At 38.5% G+C, this 21,234-nt stretch overlaps 2 protein-coding genes across 5 annotated transcripts in view; one reads left to right on the top strand and one right to left on the bottom strand.

The window, feature by feature from the left end:
- The window catches only part of LOC138057376 (putative nuclease HARBI1), a 41,780-nt gene extending 22,278 nt beyond the window's left edge, over positions 1-19,502 (bottom strand). For 3 of the 4 annotated variants that reach the window (XR_011133656.1, XR_011133657.1, XR_011133658.1), the window contains exon 1: positions 19,269-19,502. Coding sequence is in view for 1 of the 4 variants with exons in the window: in XM_068903406.1 (XP_068759507.1) it covers positions 11,682-12,158 (477 nt within the window). In the remaining 3 variants the exon portion in view is untranslated. Of the gene's footprint in view, positions 1-10,413; positions 12,161-19,268 lie in introns of those variants that run through there. The other variant, XM_068903406.1, reaches the window with a different exon arrangement.
- LOC138055429 (uncharacterized) lies at positions 1,689-2,564 on the top strand. Its single transcript, XM_068901366.1, has one exon. The coding sequence runs from the start codon at positions 1,689-1,691 to the stop codon at positions 2,562-2,564; it is 876 nt and encodes a 291-aa protein (XP_068757467.1).
- Positions 19,503-21,234: the final 1,732 nt, after the last annotated feature.

Raw genomic sequence — 21,234 nt, 5'->3', positions numbered from 1 at the left:
TTAGAAATGGAGTTGATAGAGACTGGACTATTATAAATCTGCATATTTGTTGTTACAAGTGATAACAAAAAATATATTTTGTTTTTTAATTAATATATTGAATTTAACTATAATGCACAGATTTCTGACTTGGAAAATGTAGTCAATGACGACAGTGGGTATCAAGCCAAAAAGATAAAAGATGACAGAGGACCTACTATCTCAAGCAAAATGCTGCCAACAAATAGCGAAAAGCTTAATCTTTCCAGAAAGCAGTTTTTTAGACACAGAAAAAAGACCCTGGCTGCACTTGGGCCAATCCATACTTGCTCTGGAGCCACAAAAAAATCACCCCAAGACAACAAACCAGTGCTTGATGGTTTGTGGACGACATTAATATCCACCGCCTCAAAACCTGAGATGACCAATTATATTAGCAACTCAGATATTTGCATGCAAGAGATAATTCCAGGTATTGTCAAGAGCAAAATAAAACATTAGGAACAAAGCGAAGGAAATCAGGTGAGAAGCTTGCGTGTACTATATGAAGGAGGCCTCATTAGTAAGAGAAAGTACACAAGCATTAGAAATAGTTCAGATGTGGTAAAAGAAACTGGAAAGAAAAAGAAAAACCAGAAAACAGAACTTATGAAAGGATGTGAAGTTCCAAAAATTTTGCCTTACAAATCACTCATGAGTTTTGTCAAAGCCATAGAAATTGGTAAAGTGCTATCATTGGAAGACCTGGCAAGCAAATATTCCCTGGAATCAACATCTGGTGTTTGCAGGCCCTTGGAACCTTTCCTGCTGCGATTAGCTGATATGTACTTGTTTCTGGATTTGAAAAACCCCTGCCTACATTGGTTCAATGGCATGAAAGGAGTTCTGCATGTAGCCATTGGTGCAGATGGTGCTCCCTTTGGGAAAGATGATACAGCAACAGGTATTGCTTTTTGCACTTTCAGATGATAGTGATATAGTGTATGTATAGTAGTGCAGTATTAAAATAATGTCTTTAAAATATTATTTATTGGATACTTTCTTTAGCATTAATTTTTTGTGGGAGCTAGTGATGACCACTTTTTTTTAGTTAAATGGTCCCTCATGATTTTAATTCTTAATTTATAGCATACCTTGTCAGCATTCTGAACCTTCTAAACAGGGTGCAGAGCTGCAACGACAACCACCTTCTGATGGGTGCTAATTGTGCTGAAGACACTCCCTTGATGAAGCAATACACCAAGCATTTGGTAGAAGAAATGAAGCGTATAGAGGGAACTAAACTCACTACAGACCAAGGCCATGTGGTTGAATTTAGATTCCAGTTGATCCCAGCTGACATGAAATGGTTGTCATCCATGTCAGGCGAGCTTAATAACTGTGCCATTTACTTTTCACCATTTGCCAATGTGAACCAAACTGACAAAACCACTATTGGTGGCTCAATTGGCGGACCAGAAGCAACTTGGCAACCATGGGATTACTCCAAGCGGATTCAAGTTGCAGAGAAAGTTGCCAAGTTTAAAGACAAGCTTAAAGACCCTCATGGGAAACAAAGATCAGAGGTCACCAAATTAATTGCCAAGGAGAAATCTAGGCAAGAATTTGTCCCCCCTCTAGGCAAATATGTGGATTTAGCTAAAGCTGAGCCACTCCACAACACTAACAATGCCTGGCAGCATTGGTTTTTAGCTCTCCTGACAATGTCCATGCAGTACACTGACCAAGCTAAACTGAAGACAGCAACAGTGGTCTCAGACCTTCCAAACTCCTCAGCACTGGTGGCATTTCTGAAGAGTTTACGAGAAACCATAAAGTGTGGAAGACTTTGCAACAGCTTTAATATGTGGTTTAGTGAGAAGAGAAAGAAGGGAATCCCTTTTTCATACAGATTCACTGGTCTGGAATCCAAGAGATTTTCATGGAACTTTGCTTACCTAATTAAGGCACTGTTGCAGATAGACAAGCTGTCAAGTGGGTCTGTCCTAAAGCTTCACACACTAGCATTCATTGGTGTGCAAATCAGGGATGCTGCTGCTATTTACTCCAGAGTTGATGTAAGCAAGCAGCAAGTTGATGATTTGAAGAAATTGTGCCAAAACTATTTCACAGCAAATCGTCTCCTGTTAGATGGGGTGAATCCCACCGTGTGGACCCTGGGCTATGCCATTCCATATCACACCAACCTACTATTGGAGGAGCTTGGGTTTGGGCTTGGCCTTAACTCTATGCAGGGTCGAGAGGCTAAACATGTCAAGCTGGCAAAGTATGTTGAGAACACTTGCAATGTGAAGAAAAATATGAGGTGGTGGATTGTGTTCCGTCATGAGTTTGTCTGTCTCTTATGGCTTAGGGAGATGGACCCCTACAGTGTTATTTATCGTCAAGAGAAAAAGAAAGGTTCTGAGTCTTACATACCCAAGAGGGTTAAAGACCACGATGACAGATTTTGTTATTGTGGTCTGCCTAAGTTAAATGTCGCTGATGAAGGTTGCACGATATGCAAAGACAACCTGACGAAGCTAGTGAAGCAAAGTGTTGCTACTGGAAAAGTTAACAATGAGCTCAAGCAGTTTCTTAAATAGTTAATTCGTTATATGTATAAACATATATACACTTTATTTCCTATTTTTTAGTGTTGCAATTATTGATTAAATGGAAAATATTATTTTAATTATCTTATACTTTCGTAGAAACAACTCAACTCTCGATAATGTTATCAGAGATAACAATGTAATATAATTTGTGTTGAGTTCATTTGATTTCCTGTCTCCCCAATTAGTTGAGCCTCTGTGCTCAAGTGATTATTGTACAAGTGGTAATTTTCAACTCAGAAAAATTCTAAGTGTTCCTTGTAGTCAAACCTATAAAATCCTGATTACTAGCTTAGACACTCTACCATTGTTCCATATGAAACAGAACTGTAGCAATAATGAAAACTGAGTGTGGCTGCCCTCAAAGCCTTCAAATAATTACTGCTCCAGGGAGTCATGGAGTTGCATTCAAGATCACCCTTTGAAATCTGTTCTCAAGTACTTTAAGAGAAAGTGATTATTATTATTATTATTATTATTATTATTATTATTATTATTATTGTTATTATTATTGTTATTGTTATTGTTATTGTTATTGTTGTTATTGTTATTGTTATTGTTATGCCCTTTGCAACAGAGTATGACTGAGAATTCACTGGAAGACACATTATAAACAAAAACATGGGATGTGCCTTTTCTTGCTAGATTGATCATAGGAAAAGAGCTTATAGTATATCTAATATATGAATAAATTGCAATGTCAATTAACTTAATTGACTGAAAAGTGAACAATATATAATGATGGTTTTGAAATTGAACAATAAACTATAATTTAATAGTTATGATTTTGATCATGATGTACAGCAACAACTGATTGAATCACAACAAAGCATATAAAATGTTGGGGAAAGCTGGAGTTCGGGGAAAACCTCTTGAAGCAGAGTAGAGAGAATCAACAAACTCAACCTTGCACACACAACCAACTGGGAATCGATCCCAGACCACATTTGTGGAAGGCGAGTGCTCTCACCACTTCGTTAACCCTGCTCCCTGGGTGTTAAAATCCTACTTTCAATAATAATAATAATAATAGTAATGTCTTAGATCTAGTGTTGTGGCACACCGTCCATGTTCCAGTAGCCATAGTGAAATTTCACGGTCAGAACTTCATTTTTCTTATGAAACTTCAACTCCAGTGGCTTCTCATCTGAAACAATCACCTCACACCTCTCCTGTTCACGATTTATTTGTTTTTTTAGAATGTCCTGAAGCTCCACTTCAACCCCATCAATGTCCATTCTTCTGAATAAATATTTTGCCTTACGAAAATCAATGATTTTGTAAAACAATTGAGAGTTCGTTTCACTAAATTCATGACCGAAATTTGTTCAGTCCAAGATATTTTTTGAGATGCATTCCATCACCTCCTTGGGCATATCCACAGTAAATTCACCGATCCATGGATTAGCTAATCTCGGTCTTGAACTGAGGCGGCGAATAATTTTTATGTGAATCTTTCTTAAGGCCCTAGCTACCATTCCTTGTGAAGGCAACAGTCGTTGTATCTCTCGATCTCTGGAACGCTCGTTGTATTTATGGTCCAAGACTCCCACGGCACCATCAAGCTCTCGAAAGAAGTCACTCACTTTTTTGATTCCATCCCCAGTTGAAATTTTGGATAAACAGTCAGATTTAGCACGCTGTAAAGCAGGTCGAAGCGTTTCAGCAAACTCAACTTTGGCTGCCATCTTGGATTTTTGTCACGTAAATTCCTTATTTTGCGCCATCTTGATTTTTACCCAATACCCACCTCGCTCCCCCGAAGACCCACAAGAGGGGTGGTTTGGCCCCAGCGTGCCTTTCTTGTGATTTGATATCTTTCAAAAAAACGTGGCTTTTTCTAGAATACAGAATCATTATGGTGGATGTCGATCGCACATAAAAAAAAAGATGCTTTTTTCCACTATTGTGAACAAGATGAATCATGCGGATTGAATTCTATTCTACCTCCAGAGAGGCGTGGTGTTCTCAAAAATGCATTGCCGCTCTTATTTACCATGAAACCTCCAAGAAGTTGTATAGAGTATTTTTTTTGTCAGGAAAGAGTTGTATAAAGGGATTTTTATGCCGCAAAAGTAGATCAGTTCAGTCGTTTTTTAATTTCCTTAAATACCTCTCATATCTTATGCTATAATAAATAGCCTTGAAAAACTGAACATCATGATTCGTAACCACAATGAAAGACATATATACAACTACTGTTATCCTGTTAGAGAAAGCCGTCCAACATATCATAGAGAGACACAAAAAAAACCGTGAGAGCTTCACAGTTCTATGAAAATATTGATGTGACTGGTTTAATTCTGAAGACAATCACAGAGTTGCAGAGAAGAAAGCAGAAAGGTAATACGAGATTGTACCATCCGCCTAGAGAGGACCAAACTGAGCTGTATTTTTACATACTCCCGAAAACCGGTAGCGTCTTTAAAGTTAAATGTGTAAACATAGGGTACAGTATCGGAAAATGTTTCAAGGAGGGGATAACAATGAATTGGAAATTGTCATGATGAAAAGACATGGTCGTTTGGATATCATCACGGCATATCCTTGTTCGTGATTTGATATCTTTTAAAAAAACGTGGCTTTGTCTAGAATACAGAATCATTATGGTGGATGTCGATCGCACATACACCAAAAGATGCCCTTTTGCACTGTCTATTGTGAACAAGATTAATCATGCAGGTTGAATTGTATTGTACCTCCAGAGAGTCGTAGCATTCCAAAAGGAGCATTGCCGCTCTTATTTACCTTGAAACCTCCAAGGAGTTATATAGAGCATTTTTTTTGTTGGGAAAGGGTTGTATAAAGGCATTTTTATGCCGCAAAAGTAGATCAGTTCAATCGTTTTTTAATTTCCTTAAATACCTCTCATATCTTATGCTATAATAAATAGCCTTGAAAAACTGAACATCATGATTCGTAACCACAATGAAAGACATATATACAACTACTGTTATCCTGTTAGAGAAAGCCGTCCAACATATCATAGAGAGACACAAAAAAAACCGTGAGAGCTTCACAGTTCTATGAAAATATTGATGTGACTGGTTTAATTCTGAAGACAATCACAGAGTTGCAGAGAAGAAAGCAGAAAGATAATACGAGATTGTACCATCCGCCTAGAGAGGACCAAACTGAGCTGTATTTTTACATACTCCCGAAAACCGGTAGCGTCTTTAAAGTTACATGTGTAAGCATAGGGTACAGTATCAGAAAATGTTTCAAGGAGGGGATAACAATGAATTGGAAATTGTCATGATGAAAAGACATGGTCGTTTGGATATCATCACGGCATATCCTTGCTCGTGATTTGATATCTTTTAAAAAAACGTGGCTTTTTCTAGAATACAGAATCATTATGGTGGATGTCGATCGCACATACACCAAAAGATGCCCTTTTGCACTGTCTATTGTGAACAAGATTAATCATGCAGGTTGAATTGTATTGTACCTCCAGAGAGTCGTAGCGTTCCAAAAGGAGCATTGCCGCTCTTATTTACCTTGAAACCTCCAAGGAGTTGATGATGAAGATTAATCATGCAGGTTGAATTGTATTGTACCTCCAGAGAGTCGTAGCGTTCCAAAAGGAGCATTGCCGCTCTTATTTACCTTGAAACCTCCAAGGAGTTGTATAGAGCATTTTTTTGTCGGGAAAGAGTTGTATAAAGGCATTTTTATGCCGCAAAATTAGATCAGTTCAATCGTTTTTTAATTTCCTTAAATACCTCTCATATCTTATGCTATAATAAATAGCCTTGAAAAACTGATCATGATTCGTAACCACCATGCAAGACATAGATACAACTACTGTTATCCTGTTAGAGAAAGCCATGCAACATATCATAGAGAGACACGTAAAAAAAGGCTGTGAGAGCTTCACAGTTCTATGAAAATATTGATGTGACTGGTTTAATTCTGAACACAATCACAGAGTTGGAGAGAAGAAAGCAGGAAGATAATAAGAGATTGTACCATCCGCCTAGAGAGGACCAAACTGAACCCTATGTTTACATACTCCCGAAAACTGGTAGCACCTTTCTAGTTAAATGTGTAAACATAGGGTACAGTATCGGAAAATATTTAGGAGGAGGGGATACCGATGAATTGGAAATTGTCATGATGAAAAGACATGGTCGTTTGGATATCATCACAGCATATCCTTACTCGTGATTTGATATGTTTAAAAAAACGTGGCTTTTTCTAGAATACAGAATCATTATGGTGGATGTCGATCGCACATAAAAAAAAGATGCTTTTTTGCAGTATTGTGAACAAGATCAATCATGTGGTTGAATTCTATTCTACCTCCAGAGAGGCGTAGTGTTCGAAAAAATGCATTGCCGCTCTCATTTACCCTGAAACCTCCAAGGAGTTGTATAGAGCATTTTTTTGTCGGGAAAGGGTTGTATAAAGGGATGTTTATGCCACAAAAGTAGATCAGTTCAATCGTTTTTTAATTTCCTTAAATACCTCTCATATCTTATGCTATAATAAATAGCCTTGAAAAACTGAACATCATGATTCGTAACCACAATGAAAGACATACAGCAGATACAACTACTGTTATCCTGTCAGAGAAACCTGTCCAACATACAATGTATCATAGAGACACATAAAAGAGGCCGTGAGAGCTTCACAGTTCTATGAAAATATTGATGTAACTGGTTTAATTCTGAACACAATCACAGAGCTGCAGACAAGAAAGCAGGAAGATAATAAGAGATTGTACCATCCGCCTAGAGAGGACCAACCTAAGCCCTATTTTTACATACTCCCGAAAACCGGTAGCGCCTTTAAAGTTAAATGTGTAAACATAGCGTACAGTATCAGAAGCTTACGAGGAGGGGATAACGATGAATTGGAAATTGTCATGATGAAAAGACATGGTCGTTTGGATATCATCACGGCATATCCTTGGTCGTGATTTGATATCTTTTCAAAAAATGTCGCTTTTCTAAAATACAAAATCATTATGGTGGATGTCGATCGCACCTTCATTGTACACCAAAAGATCCTCTTTTGCACTATTGTGAACAAGATTAATCATGCGGGTTGAATTTTATTGTACCTCCAGAGAGGCGAAGCGTTCTAAAACCAGAATTGCTGCTCTTATTTACCATGAAACCTCCAAGGAGTTGTAAAAGGAATGTTTATGACGCAAAAGTAGATCAGTTCAATTGTTTTTTAATTTCCTCAAATACCTCTCATACCTTATGCTATAATAAATAGCCTTAAAAAACTGATCATCATGATTTGCAACCATGATGAAAGACATAGATACAACTACCGTTATCCTGTCGGAGAAAGCCCTCCAACATATCATAGAGAGAGATGTAAAAAAGGCTGTGAGCGCTTCACAGTTCTATGAAGATATTGATGTGACTGGTTTAATTCTGAAGACAATCACAGACTAGGAGAAGAAAGCAGGAAGATAATAAGAGACCCGCCTAGAGATGACCAAACTGAACGCTATGTTTACATACTCCCGAAAACCGGTATCGCCTTTTAAAGTTAAATGTGTAAACATGGGTACAGTATCGGAAAATATTTAGGAAGAGGGGATACCGATGAATTGGAAATTGTCATGATGAAAAGACATGGTCCTTTGGATATCATCACAGCATATCCTTGCTCATGATTTGATATCTTTTCAAAAACTGTCGCTTTTTCTAGAGTACAAAATCATTATGGCGGATGTCGATCGCACATACACCAAAAGATGCCCTTTTGCACTGTCTATTGTGAACAAGATTAATCATGCGGGTTGAATTCTATTCTACCTCCAGAGAGTCGTATGGTTCCAAAAGGAGCATTGCCGCTCTTATTTACCATGAAACCTCCAAGGAGTTGTAAAAGGGATATTTATGACACAAAAGTAGATCAGTTTAATTGTTTTTTAATTTCCTCAAATACCTCTCGTATCTTATGCTATAATAAATAGCATTGAAAAACTGATCATCATGATTTGCAACCATGATGAAAGACATACAGTAGATACAACTACCGTTATCCTGTCGGAGAAAGCCATCCAACATATAGAGAGACATGTAAAAAAGGCTGTGAGAGCTTCACAGTTCTATGAAAATATTGATGTGACTGGTTCAATTCTGAAGACAATCACAGACTTGGAGAAGAAAGCAGGAAGATAATAAGAGATTGTACCATCTGCCTAGAGAGGACCTAACTGAACCCTATTTTTACATACTCCCAAAAACCGGTAGCGCCTTTAAAGTTTAATGTGTAAATAAAGGGTACAGTATCGGAAAATGTTTACGAGGAGGGGATAACGATGAATTGGAAATTGTCATGATGAAAAGACAAGGCCCCGGTTCCTGGAAAGCCGATTAATCTATCCTCCGATTAGCGTCAAATCCACGATTAAATTTCTTATTCCTCGGATAACTAATCGTGGGTTAAAAAGGAGTTCCTGAAAGCGAAATTATCCCGCGATTAACTAATCCCAGATTAGTGCTAAATGAAAACCGGTTTAACGAGTCTTTCGACCGCCTGCCTCTGAAAAAATATGACGCGAAAAATTGGCGCGGATTGCGGGGCCAGTGAAGAAAACAAAATGGCGGAAATTGAGGTGAAAGAACTTGAAGTAAAGGAAAGAAAAAGAAAACCAAATTTCTCACCTCTTGAGATTTCCGTAATTACAGAAAGTGTAAAAAAAATATTGATGTGATCCAGTCAAAGCTGATGAATAATATAACCAACAAAAGAAAAAGTCAAGTCTGGGATGAAATTACCAAGGAGGTAAACGCTGTTGGCCGAGTGAATCGCTCCGTCCAAGAAATAAACAGCCAAAAAAGAATTTAGTAATTACAAGAAAGAGTACAAGAAGACTGGCGGTGGACCTCCACCCAAGCCCCCTTCCCAGTCAAGTGAGCAAATCATAGAAATTTTTGAGGACACACCAGCCTTCTCAGGACTGGGGGGATTTGAGACTGGTGGCGGCGAAGGGCTTGGTGAGAAAGCTTATGTAAATATTTCTTTGTTTACTGGTCATGTGATTTCCTAGAAAGCTGTAGCTTTGTCCGCCATTTTTGGTATGGTTTTATCTGGGAACCTTTCGTTGAGCATTTTAAGATAAGTACTTAAGTTTTTAAATTATTTTGCATAGTTTCCTCCCCATTTTCTGCCATTTTACTTTGCGAAATGTGAGGCAACCTCATTTTTACGTTAAATGTTTATGGTTGGCTTAGACAAAATAGTGTTGGTTTTAATATTTACCAACTCGATGATCCCCGACATTAGCAAAAACGGGGTTAACTTCGGTGTAAGAACCTGTGAACTTTGTTTTTCTTGGTTCTGTTGTGTTACCTTCTTTGAATTCTCTCTTACACCGAAAAAATGTTCGAATTTAGGCTCTGATGAACTCGTAATTCGAGAATAAGAATTTGTTCTCCTTTGCTTTTCAGTGAAAAGCTTACTTTTTTTTTTTATAGTCAAGCTTGCATTTATGTTTCGAAAGCAAGTTTTATTTTGACGTAACGACATAGGAAAGGGTCAACAGCGAAGGAAATCTCAATTGCAGCAATAGAAGGACTTGAAAAAAGGGCACTGAGTGCTTATAAAAAACATCAATACAAGCTTACGTAAATATCCTATGTTTTTCAACATTTTTCTTATAGTTCAAATTTCTGCTGCTGAATGCACAACATTTTCTTGAATTGAATATAGTAGAACCAGCTGAAGCAGATATTGTGGAAGACCAACAAGATTTACCAATGCTATCGAGTGAAGATATGATGAAACTTGGTCTCATAGCACAGGTTAAGGAAGATCATTCACTGTTGCCACCAAATAGAAAGAGACGAATTTCACAAGCTGATATTCTTGCAGAGCAGCAAAAGGCATTAAAACTGCAACAAGAAATGCTGGAGCTAAAGAAAACAAAGCTTTGAATGGAAATTCTTCTTATCAGCAAAAACCTGGATGATGAAGAGAAGGAAACCATCCTAAATTGAATGCAGGATATTTTTAATGACACTTAATATTGATATTGGGATTTTACATTAGCTTACAATGTTTTGTAAAATGTTTCAGATTCTTCATAAATTTCAAGCATATTTTTTCATACAAAAAATCTTGTTTATCCCAGTTATGGAAATAATGTCTCTGTGACCAGTTACATAGTAATATATTTCATTTTGATTCAAATCCATTATTTTATATTGCATTAAATTAAAGTGCCCATCAGATAGGGTGGGGGTCACACAGTACTAATTACATTTCCTCCAAGACAAATTACAGGTGGAATTGAGTCTTTTGTTTCTTGCATTCTCCTTTCATTTTTATTATCCATGTAAAACTGAGAGGAAGGATCCATATTGGTATTACTAAATGTAACTGTTAATGTTGGCTTAGGGAAGGGGTAGGTGGACAGTTTCGCAGAAACCTATTATGATCTGATAAGTCATTACTATTTGGAATCTTTACAACAGGCAGAATTGTAGGAATTATTCCTTTGTACTGGTTTCCTTTTATCCAGAAAATGTCTTGTAGTTCCAAGTGTATTAACAGTGGTCAGAGATACTTGGTCATAATACTTCCATTAGTGTATTTACATTAGCTGTTAAGCCTTGGTCAGTGACATAAACATTTTGAACATTTTGGCGAAGGATGTTTTGACTTTGTCAGGACATAAACAGTACCAATAGCTGAACAATTAAGTTCTTCAAAGAGGACAGCATGCAAAGTTGCAACAAAGTTTATACTCTTCTTGACTTATGAACCTTTGTATTGGGTATTTTAGACAAAATTGATAAATCACAAAGACCACTTTTGATGAAGCAACAATCTTAGCAATTAAAGTGACAAATTATGGCTTGAATGTTTCAACCAAGTTTGACAATGTTAGACGTTGAATGATGGCAAACTCACTAGTAGCACTGGAACACAAAATGATTCTTGATATGCAACAATTTTACCTTAAAATCGGATGATTTAAAGGAAAATGTGTGACAAAATAGACTTCTGCAGCTATTACCCATACAGAGAGTCTGACATCATTTTAGAAGATTGCAATATTGACAATGTTTAGGTTATTTAAAGAATTTAGATGCTGACACCGTAAGATACACGTCTAGTGGAGAAATGGGAATTTTAAAAAAAGGTGTGGCAAATGTGATCTCTCACAGCGTTTCCATTCTCTGGGCCATGAAAGGGGGCCATTGCTGGCTGGTCGTCTTCATGCAGGAGGTGGCAATCCTGTGGTTCACTCCTCAGTATAGCGATGTTGTGCAATATGGCGCAAGCTCCAATAATAAGGCAGACCTTCTCAGGCTTCATTCTTACTTCTGAGTGAAGCAAGTGAAACCTTCGCTTCCACCATCCAAAGGTTTGTTTAATGGCCACCCTTGTAGCTTTATGGGCCTGGTTGAATGCTTCCTCATTTACAGATGTAGGGTTGAGATATGGGGTCATGAGATATGGTTTACAAGGGTACCCACTATCTCCAAGAAGGAAGCCACCTTCCAATGTGCGGGGCTGAGACTCAAACCTCTGACCAATCAATGAACTGCTAAATACGAAGCTGTCAGGTGTGCTACCAGGCCATCGTGCAACGATGTTCGTAAACATGCCTAAGGAAATTTCAACAATAACTTTTGTACTTTATCGTGTAATTCCATAAAGTATCCATACCTCCCGTATTGAGAGTTTTTATTGATTGTTAGAGACTACATCCTTCCAGAAATTCCATGGTTAAATCTGATAGATTTCTGATAGGTTTTTTGGATTTGAGCCCTCATCAGCCCTTGAGGACAAAGATATCTGACTTTTTGTGGGCCTCAAGCATTGTAGTATATAATAGTTAGACTTAAGGGACTAGTCATTATTTATCTCCGGTGGGGAGGATTTTAGTGGGGGGATCACTTAATTTTGAGGAGAATAAAAGGGGGGATCCGTCATAACTGAGAACCGTAAAGGGGGATCACTGAAAACTTTGGAAGGATTCAGAGAGTTACCACTCAAATTTGCTTGGAAAATGAAGACATGGGGGGATTGTGAAAGTCATCTAAAGTTGTTAGGGGGGATTACTTCAGTGAAGTAACATTCAAAGGAGGGATCAGCTAAATTTCACCTTGTTTAGTCCCAAATCCTCCGTGTCCCCAGGCGATAAATAATGACCGGTCTCTTAGCTCCATTTTTTTTTACCTATGTTTATCTACATTCTGCCCAAAGATAATTGAATTCAAACATCTGAGTGAGATGACAAACATGTTATTGTCAACTCTCTTATGGGGTCCCTACCATAAAAACATACTGCAGGGTTGATTACTTTGCTAATTATTAATATTTTTCACCAGAAGAGTTAAAATCTTTTAAAGATTAATAAAAAATTGCAACTACTACTCTTGGAGCACATGAACTTAGTCTTCTACCACCCCCTCAGATAATATGTATTATTTCTGCTTTGTTCTTTATCATTTGTGTATTGAATGCTTATTGAAAATGATATACTCCTTTTTTACCTTTATGGTTGCATACTGCTTGGACATTGATGGAATGGTAGCCCTTTCGGTTGACATAGTCATTCTCATTTTTGTTGGGCCCTTGAATTCTCACATGGGTCCCGTCGATACAACCTACAACACCAGGGAACTCTCCCTTCTCGTAAAATCCTCTTTTGACGTCTTGAACTTCAGCAGGTTCGGTAGGGAAGTTGATAAACTCCTCCTGCTTGCTCACAAAAGCCTTTGACACGTCGGTCACAATTCTTGAAACGGTGGATTTAGGAAGGCCAACGGCGATATTTAATCCTCGATTAGCACTAATCGGCTTTCCAGGAACTGGGGCATGGTCGTTTGGATATCATCACGGCATATCCTTGCTCGTGATTTGATATCTTTTCAAAAAATGTCGCTTTTCTAAAATACAAAATCATTATGGTGGATGTCGATCGCACCTACACCAAAACATGCTCTTTTGCACTATTGTGAACAAGATTAATCATGCATGTTGAATTTTATTGTACCTCCAGAGAGGCGAAGTGTTCTAAAACCAGCATTGCCGCTCTTATTTACCATAAAACCTCCAAGGAGTTGTGAAAGGGATGTTTATGACGCAAAAGTAGATCAGTTCAATTGTTTTTTAATTTCCTCAAATACCTCTCATATCTTATGCTATAATAAATAGCCTTGAAAAACTGATCATCATGATTTGCAACCATGATGAAAGACATAGATACAACTACCGTTATCCTGTCGGAGAAAGCCATCCAACATATCATAGAGAGACACGTAAAAAAGGCTGTGAGAGCTTCACAGTTCTATGAAAATATTGATGTGACTGGTTTAATTCTGAAGACAATCACAGACTAGGAGAAGAAAGCAGGAAGATAAGAGATTGTACCATCTGCCTAGAGAGGACCAAACTGAACCCTATGTTTACATACTCCCGAAAACCGGTAGCGCCTTTTAAAGCTAAATGTGTAAACATAGGGTACAGTTTCGGAAAGTATTTAGGAGGAGGAGATACCGATGAATTGGAAATTGTCATGATGAAAAGACATGGTCGTTTGGATATCATCACAGCATATCCTTGCTCGTGATTTGATATCTTTTCAAAATACGTTGCCTTTTCTAGAATACAGAATCATTATGGTGGATGTCGATCGCACATACACCAAAAGATGCCCTTTTGCACTGTCTATTGTGAACAAGATTAATCATGCGGGTTGAATTCTATTGTACCTTCAAAGAGTCTTAGTGTTCCAAAAGGAGCATTGCCACTCTTATTTACCTTGAAACCTCCAAGGAGTTGTATAGAGCATTTTTTTTTGTTGGGAAAGGGTTGTATAAAGGCATTTTTATGCCGCAAAAGTAGATCAGTTCAATCGTTTTTTAATTTCCTTAAATACCTCTCATATCTTATGCTATAATAAATAGCCTTGAAAAACTGAACATCATGATTCGTAACCACAATGAGACATAGATACAACTACTGTTATCCTGTCAGAGAAAGCCGTCCAACATATCATAGAGAGACACATAAAAAAAGCCGTGAGAGCTTCACAGTTTTATGAAAATATATGTGACTGGTTTAATTCTGAAGACAATCACAGAGTTGCAGAGAAGAAAGCAGGAAGATAATAAGAGATTGTACCATACGCCTAGAGAGGACCAAAGTGAGCCCTATGTTTACATATTCCCGAAAACAGTACAGTATCAGAAAATGTTTAGGAGGAGGGAATACCGATGAATTGGAAATTTTCATTGGGATATCATCAAGGCATATTCTTGCTCGTGAATTGATATCTTTTCAAAAAACAGCTCCTTTAGGAAGCACCAATTGTTGAAAAGTCAATAATTAAACATTCAAGATGCTGTTGATGTGTTGCATAAAATGGCAGAACATGTTGACAGAGAGTTACAAAAAATCTCCTCTCCTCATAGTCAGCAAAAAGGTGCTGGTGTTTCACAATCCCCTCATCAACCTGGTCGCATAGAATTCACCCTGGAACCAGTAGTAGAACATCAATCGAAAAGAATGGGGGTCCACGAACGCATGTTTGAAACTAGAGTCCGGCAGTTTGGGTCAATATTGCGAGGGCACAATTTAACGCATGTGCTGACCCATGGATTACGTCGGCATTAAAACCAAAATGGAAATTGTAATGATAAAAAGAAGTGGTTGTTGGAGTATTATTATGGGATATTCTTGTTGACCAAGTGCTATGGAGCCACCATTTGTTGAAAAGTCAATTCCACCAATGAAATATGGTGGTATGACCCTAGAACCTAAAGCAAAAGAGCGAGGGGACACTTCGCTGGAGCTAAAGCCTCTCTCAAGTGCATGGAACTAAATTGGTTTAGCCTTTAAATTTTCAATCAAAAACCAATGTGACTTTGTTTACATGCTAATGAGGGACACAGGTCTAAAACAAAGGATTCCATGTCTATTGATTGACTGGAAAGGAAGAAACCAGAAACTCTTAGCAGGAAGGAAAGAGCAAGATTGTCATTGCTGCCAGTGGGAGGTGTCCAGCATGCAAGGAGAAAGTAAACCTGGCCACCCACCAATGCTTCATTCAATTGCCTAAAGACCTCGAGAAAATCCGGGAATAAAACTTTGCAGTACAAATAGACAGGCAATATAATACTGCAGGGAAAAACTAGAGGATGATGGCTAAAAGGAAACCATTTGCACCAATAGGGAGACAAAAGAAGGAAAAAAAGAAGAATAAAAGGAACCTCTCTTACATGTAACTGACGAGAGTGTAGTGCAACGTGAAGTGCTAGATTTCTATCCCATATGAACCATGTGAGCATTAGCCCTACTGATGGAACTGGGCCCACGCAAGGACAGAGAAAAACTCTGACCAGGGTGGGAATTGAACCCACGACCTTCAGGTTAGATCTCCGCCGCTCTACCGACTGAGCTACAAGGTCAGACGGGAGCAGGCCGTGGGAACTGAAGATCTTCCTTGTACTTGTACATGTTCATTGCTGTGACTTTAACAAGAAGAAAAATGCAAGAAAAATATATTTTCCAAACTGTACCTGAACAGGAAAAGCATCGACTGTCAAGAGCTTTTGTTGACGTAGTGCGTCGAGACACAGAAAGAGCGTGAAAAATTAAGCCTCGTTCAGGTGTGTGTGAGTGTCTGACCTTGCTTGAGCCTGCGATTCAATCAACAACCAGTCTCTGGTCAGCGGTTAACTTAAAAAAAACAGCTGACCTCGATAAGGTCCAACCGACTGTGTAAGAACTGTAGTTGATGTAGTATGGCCGTGTAGCCGCATCGATCCACAAAAAGTATGTGAACAATGAAACCTCACTTATATGTATGTTTAGGTGAGTTAACCTAGGTTGAGCCTGCAATCCAATTGAAAACCAGTACCTGGTCAGCCATCACTTCAAAAAAACACCTGACCTCCGTGATCTCTAGGCTAGAGCCCAAGATATGGTCACGTGATACTGGTCAGTGGATACCTTGTTTTGACAGGTGTCACTTGACCATAACATTGATGTCCAATATCAAAGATGTATGCTGTAAACTAGCTGCAGTGTCAACTGGAGTATTGCCTCCTCAATGAGCTCTAAGCTTGAGCCTGTGATATGCTTACGTGTACTGGTCACATTGGCATACATGAAGGGGCGGACGGACGTGTGTATGGACGGGCGTTCATGACATCATGGCTATAAAACCAAATTTTCTCACATCGATGGGTTACCATATTTTCTTAATATTACTGGTATTCTGCTTTGTCGTTGTCGTTGTCGTTCTCTTTCGCTCTCCTTTCGTTTCTGTTCTAGGCATAGGTCCTCCAGGCATCATGTAACCTTATCAGAGCTTCTAAAGATATTCCAAAAATTACAATACAGAGAAAAAAGCAGCTCTAAGCAAATTAAAAAGAGTAAAAGATAACAACAGCTTTAAGTTTATATCCCTCCGATGCTTGACTTGAATAAATGGGTAGCCACCACTGTGGACCACAGATATCATGATATGTCAAACTAGATTAAAACCAGCGAAAAATGTAGAAAGAAAACATCTTCCAACTGAACACGTAAAGTGTTGACTGTGTAAGAACTGTAGTTGATGTAGTATGGCCGTGTAGCCGCATTGATCCACAAAAAGTGCACGAAAAATGAAGCCTTATGTTTAGGTGAGTTAACCTAGGTTGAGCCTGCAATCCAATTGAAAACCAGTACCTGGTCAGCCATCACTTCAAAAAAACACCTGACCTCGGTGATCTCTAGGCTAGAGCCCGAGATATGGTCACATGATACTGGTCAACCCATACCTTGTTTTGACAGGTCTCAATTGATCAAAACAGGGATGCCTAATTCAAAGATGTATGCTGTAAACTAGCATGGTACTGGTCAAATTGGCATACATGGAGGGGTGGACGTAAATACATACGTACAGACAGTCTATGACATCATGGCTATAAAACCAAGATTTCTCGCATTTATGGGTTACCATATTTTCTTAACAACGGTGGTCCGCGTGCGAGCTCCACTATCAAACATCACCTGGAGACTATCAGGTGCAGAGCCTCGAGGATATGGTTAAGAATCTTTGTTAATTATCTTAACATAAAGGTGCACCATACAATCAGATCTTTCATTAAATACATCAAGGTTAATGTGATATGTGATTGTGTAAAAGCCACATATTGGAACTCATTTTTCAAACAATCAATAGCATAATAAGGATTTGCTTTGCACTCAAATGAATGCAGTCCTTTTTTTCACCATTGCATCAAATTTACTGTGCCAGATTTATTCATTCCACTCATAACCCTTATTTCACATTTGTTTTCCACTTAAACATTGGCCAACTACCCATAATTAGAAAATTTTCCTTTTCAGTACAGAACAAACAACACTGACTGTGTGACACCATTATCCTACATCTTAACGATGTTTGCCATACTGGGATGTCTTTACATCTCCTCATGTAAGCTTTTCTAATCATTTTTGGAGGGTTAAACAGATCCTTACTGCCAATGTTCTTCTTCAAAATATTCCAAGCAACCTTCGTGGACTTGAGTTTTTTCAAAAATAGAGCTTTTCTTTAAAAAGAAACTGTTTACCCTTTTGATTCTCTTTATTTTACAACACTGTTTCTTCCAGTTACCCTTCACAGAAGTTCCACAGCTACATGGCTTCAGCAGTGTATCAAAAGGAACCACATTTGACCCTGTGGCTTAGAATGTTCTCTGTTTATGTAAATGACCTGATAGAATATGTAACAAATACAGACAATGATGTGTTTGTGAATAACTGTTGCTAAGGACGTAGATAGAATCGTCTTTTCACTGCAGGCTGTACATCATTTATGGGAGTCAGGGTGGCTTAGTGGTTATCTATCGGGCCTCCCACCACTGCGAGCCTGGGTTCAATTCTGGCCTCGGCCAGCATGTGGGCTGAGTTTCAGTCTATCTCAACCTGACTCGAGGGTTTTTCTCCGAGTACTCCGGTTTTCCTCCCTCATCAAAATCAACTCACAGCTAATTAACATCTAACTGTGGTGCTGTGCTCCGACATCAAACATGGACTGTATAGCGGCAGCCAGAGACGCCTTTGTATGCTTTCAGCCCGATGTAGTGAGCTGCGCCCTTCGCAATTCAGTCCTCGACTGCAAGTAAGGGTGATTAGCAGTAGCAATATTTATTTATTTATTTATGTACATCATCAGGTTTTGGCTTGATGCATAGTCAATAGGATGTTACGCCATGAGCAAAAAACCTGAAGCTACCACAGTTCAGAGAGACGACTTTATAGGCCCTTGCCACTATTTAAGTCTGGTAGAAACACTTTCAAGCCCAACTAAACCTCACAGTGTTTAGGTATTGTTACCAACAACAATATCATGGTCTGTTCATTTCAATGTCACTTGTAATCTACATATATTCAGAATATGCATGAAAATATAAAAACTGCCTGACAAATGGCAAAATTAACCTACACAAGTATTTCACATCCTACAGGACTTTTTCATTATCGTGTTCTATGATATGGTGATAATTAAATAGTGTACTTGAAAAGTAATAAACCCAGACCTTTTTCAAAAAAGCAAAAAGCATGGCTTTATCCAACCATGTTTTCTGAGTGAAGATCGAGGGAGCTTTCATTTGGGAAAACAGTTCATACGAAATATCGCATGCATTAAAGCTCTTTATCACAAGCATCATGAAAACAAAGTCATTTTTACGTGAGTTATCTGAAACAACTTACCTTGTCCACATCCGAAAAATGACAGCGTTGTTCATCGCAAGAGGACCGCTGAAAACCTTTTCAAAATGGCCGATGAAAAAGACTAATCACCAATCCCCAAGCAGATTCCTCTGCCATAAATTAAGACATAGGCGCTTCAGCTTTATATGATCTTACATGCTGAGATCACTTCACTATGTGGCCTCTTGCCGGCACTCGCTTTACATGTAAAAACAACTTTTCTTCAGATCGATACTTTTGTGTCCGATTTCATCACATCACAACCCTAAGCACAGGGTCCCCACACCGTTTGTATGTTCGAAATATAAAGAAAGTATGGGAAACAATGAAGAGTCCTAATATCGTAAAGTTACATCGAGAAATAACTATGTTAAAGCTCAAAATAAACGTAAACCTATCTCAGTTGTTTTGTATTGTCATTTCTGCGGCTGAGAATGGCGAATTTTAGCGATTTGGTGGGTTTTCCGTTGACTGTTGCTATATGTTATATATATTATAACGTGTAGTAACAGTCAACGGAAACCCACCAAATCGCTCAAATTCGCCATTTTCAGCCGCAGAAATGACAATACACAACAACTGAGATAGGTTTACGTTTATTTTGAGCTTTAACATAGTCATTTCTCGATGTAACTTTACGATATTAGGACTCTTCAATATTTCCCATACATTTCTTAATACATACAGGGTACTCTGTGCTTACGGCCGAGTGCCTCCAGAATTTAGCCGAAATTCTCCCACTTACAAAGGTCGCTCGCCTCCCAGTCTTTTTTCGAGCATCCTGCCAAAAATCATCCCATTTACAAGGCGCTGCAACCTCCAAATCCTGCTCGATTTTTAAGGTCTTTCAAACTACGCTCAGCCTTTTGCCATCGCCATAAATTTGGGACAGAAGTCATGGATCATTGCAATTTGATCAAAATCAGATCTTCCCCAAGAAAAAAAAAAATAATCTGTGCTTTTTGATTGGTTTATTTGATTTTGATCAAGTTCCAATGATCCATGACTCCTGTCCAGATCATATGGCGATGTGTAAGGGTTGTCCGCGTGTGATTTCATCGCCAAGGACAAAGATATCGACATGGCCTCCTCTTGGAATTAAGACTGTCGTTTTAGGAACAAACACGAAACGAAAATCGTGCAAAAGCGATACCTTGAGAGCTGTTTTTCACAAGCGAAGCAGCAACATATCTGGGAAAGACAGAATTGATCAGCAACACTAATTCAAGACTAATTTCTTCATATGCACGTGTTGCTTCTGTTTATCGCGTGCGCCGCCAATGAGAACCTCAGCGTTCTTCAGTTTCTTCATATTTTAAAAGCGCGTTTCGCACACCGAACAAAGTAAAGTCAACGTACCTCGAGTCCACGGAAATGTTATCGGCCTTCAAGGCATTCTTTGGTCCACTCGATAACAAAGAAAACGACTCTGCGCTCACTTCAAAACCTTGGGAGGTAAAAAGAGTTTTTACTTACTGTATACGTAGTGTTTTTTCCCTCCAGTTAATCTCTGTACAGATGGTCTGCCGGTTTTTTTGCGCTGAGATTCAAGGAGCCTGGTCGGGAATTAGTGTATCGTGCAACAACGTGCTTTCTTTTGAGTTGATAAACATTAAATGGCAAGCAATCTCTTTACATTGATTGCAAAATTATTCGCAAAGCCAAAAAAAATGCATTAGTCATCGCTAAGTGCGTTGGTGCAGTCAACTCTAAAGTAACTACAGAAAACCGTGCCACTTCTTACCAATATTGATTACTCGAAATGGGTGCTTAGACTTAAAAAGCCCGGATTACACTACAGAAAATTTTTGGCACGGCTCGGGCGAAATTCTCTACTTTCGAATTCCCCATAATACACTTTGTTTGCCCCCCAAATTTTGCATAAACTATTGTTTTCAAGTGCTCTTGGGGACACTACATATTCCCAAGAGCATTTGAAAACAATGGTTTATGCAAAAGGAAAACA

Source organism: Montipora capricornis, chromosome 7 (genome assembly GCF_036669925.1).
Source record: "Montipora capricornis isolate CH-2021 chromosome 7, ASM3666992v2, whole genome shotgun sequence".
NCBI classification, from domain to species: Eukaryota; Metazoa; Cnidaria; class Anthozoa; order Scleractinia; family Acroporidae; genus Montipora; species Montipora capricornis.
The sequence above is the reverse complement of the archived record's forward strand: the minus strand, read 5'-3'. Positions and strand labels throughout refer to the sequence as shown.

Bases quoted from the DNA above. Each gene is read 5' to 3' on its own strand.
- LOC138055429 (XM_068901366.1), top strand. From the start codon at position 1,689: ATGCAGTACACTGACCAAGCTAAACTGAAGACAGCAACAGTGGTCTCA.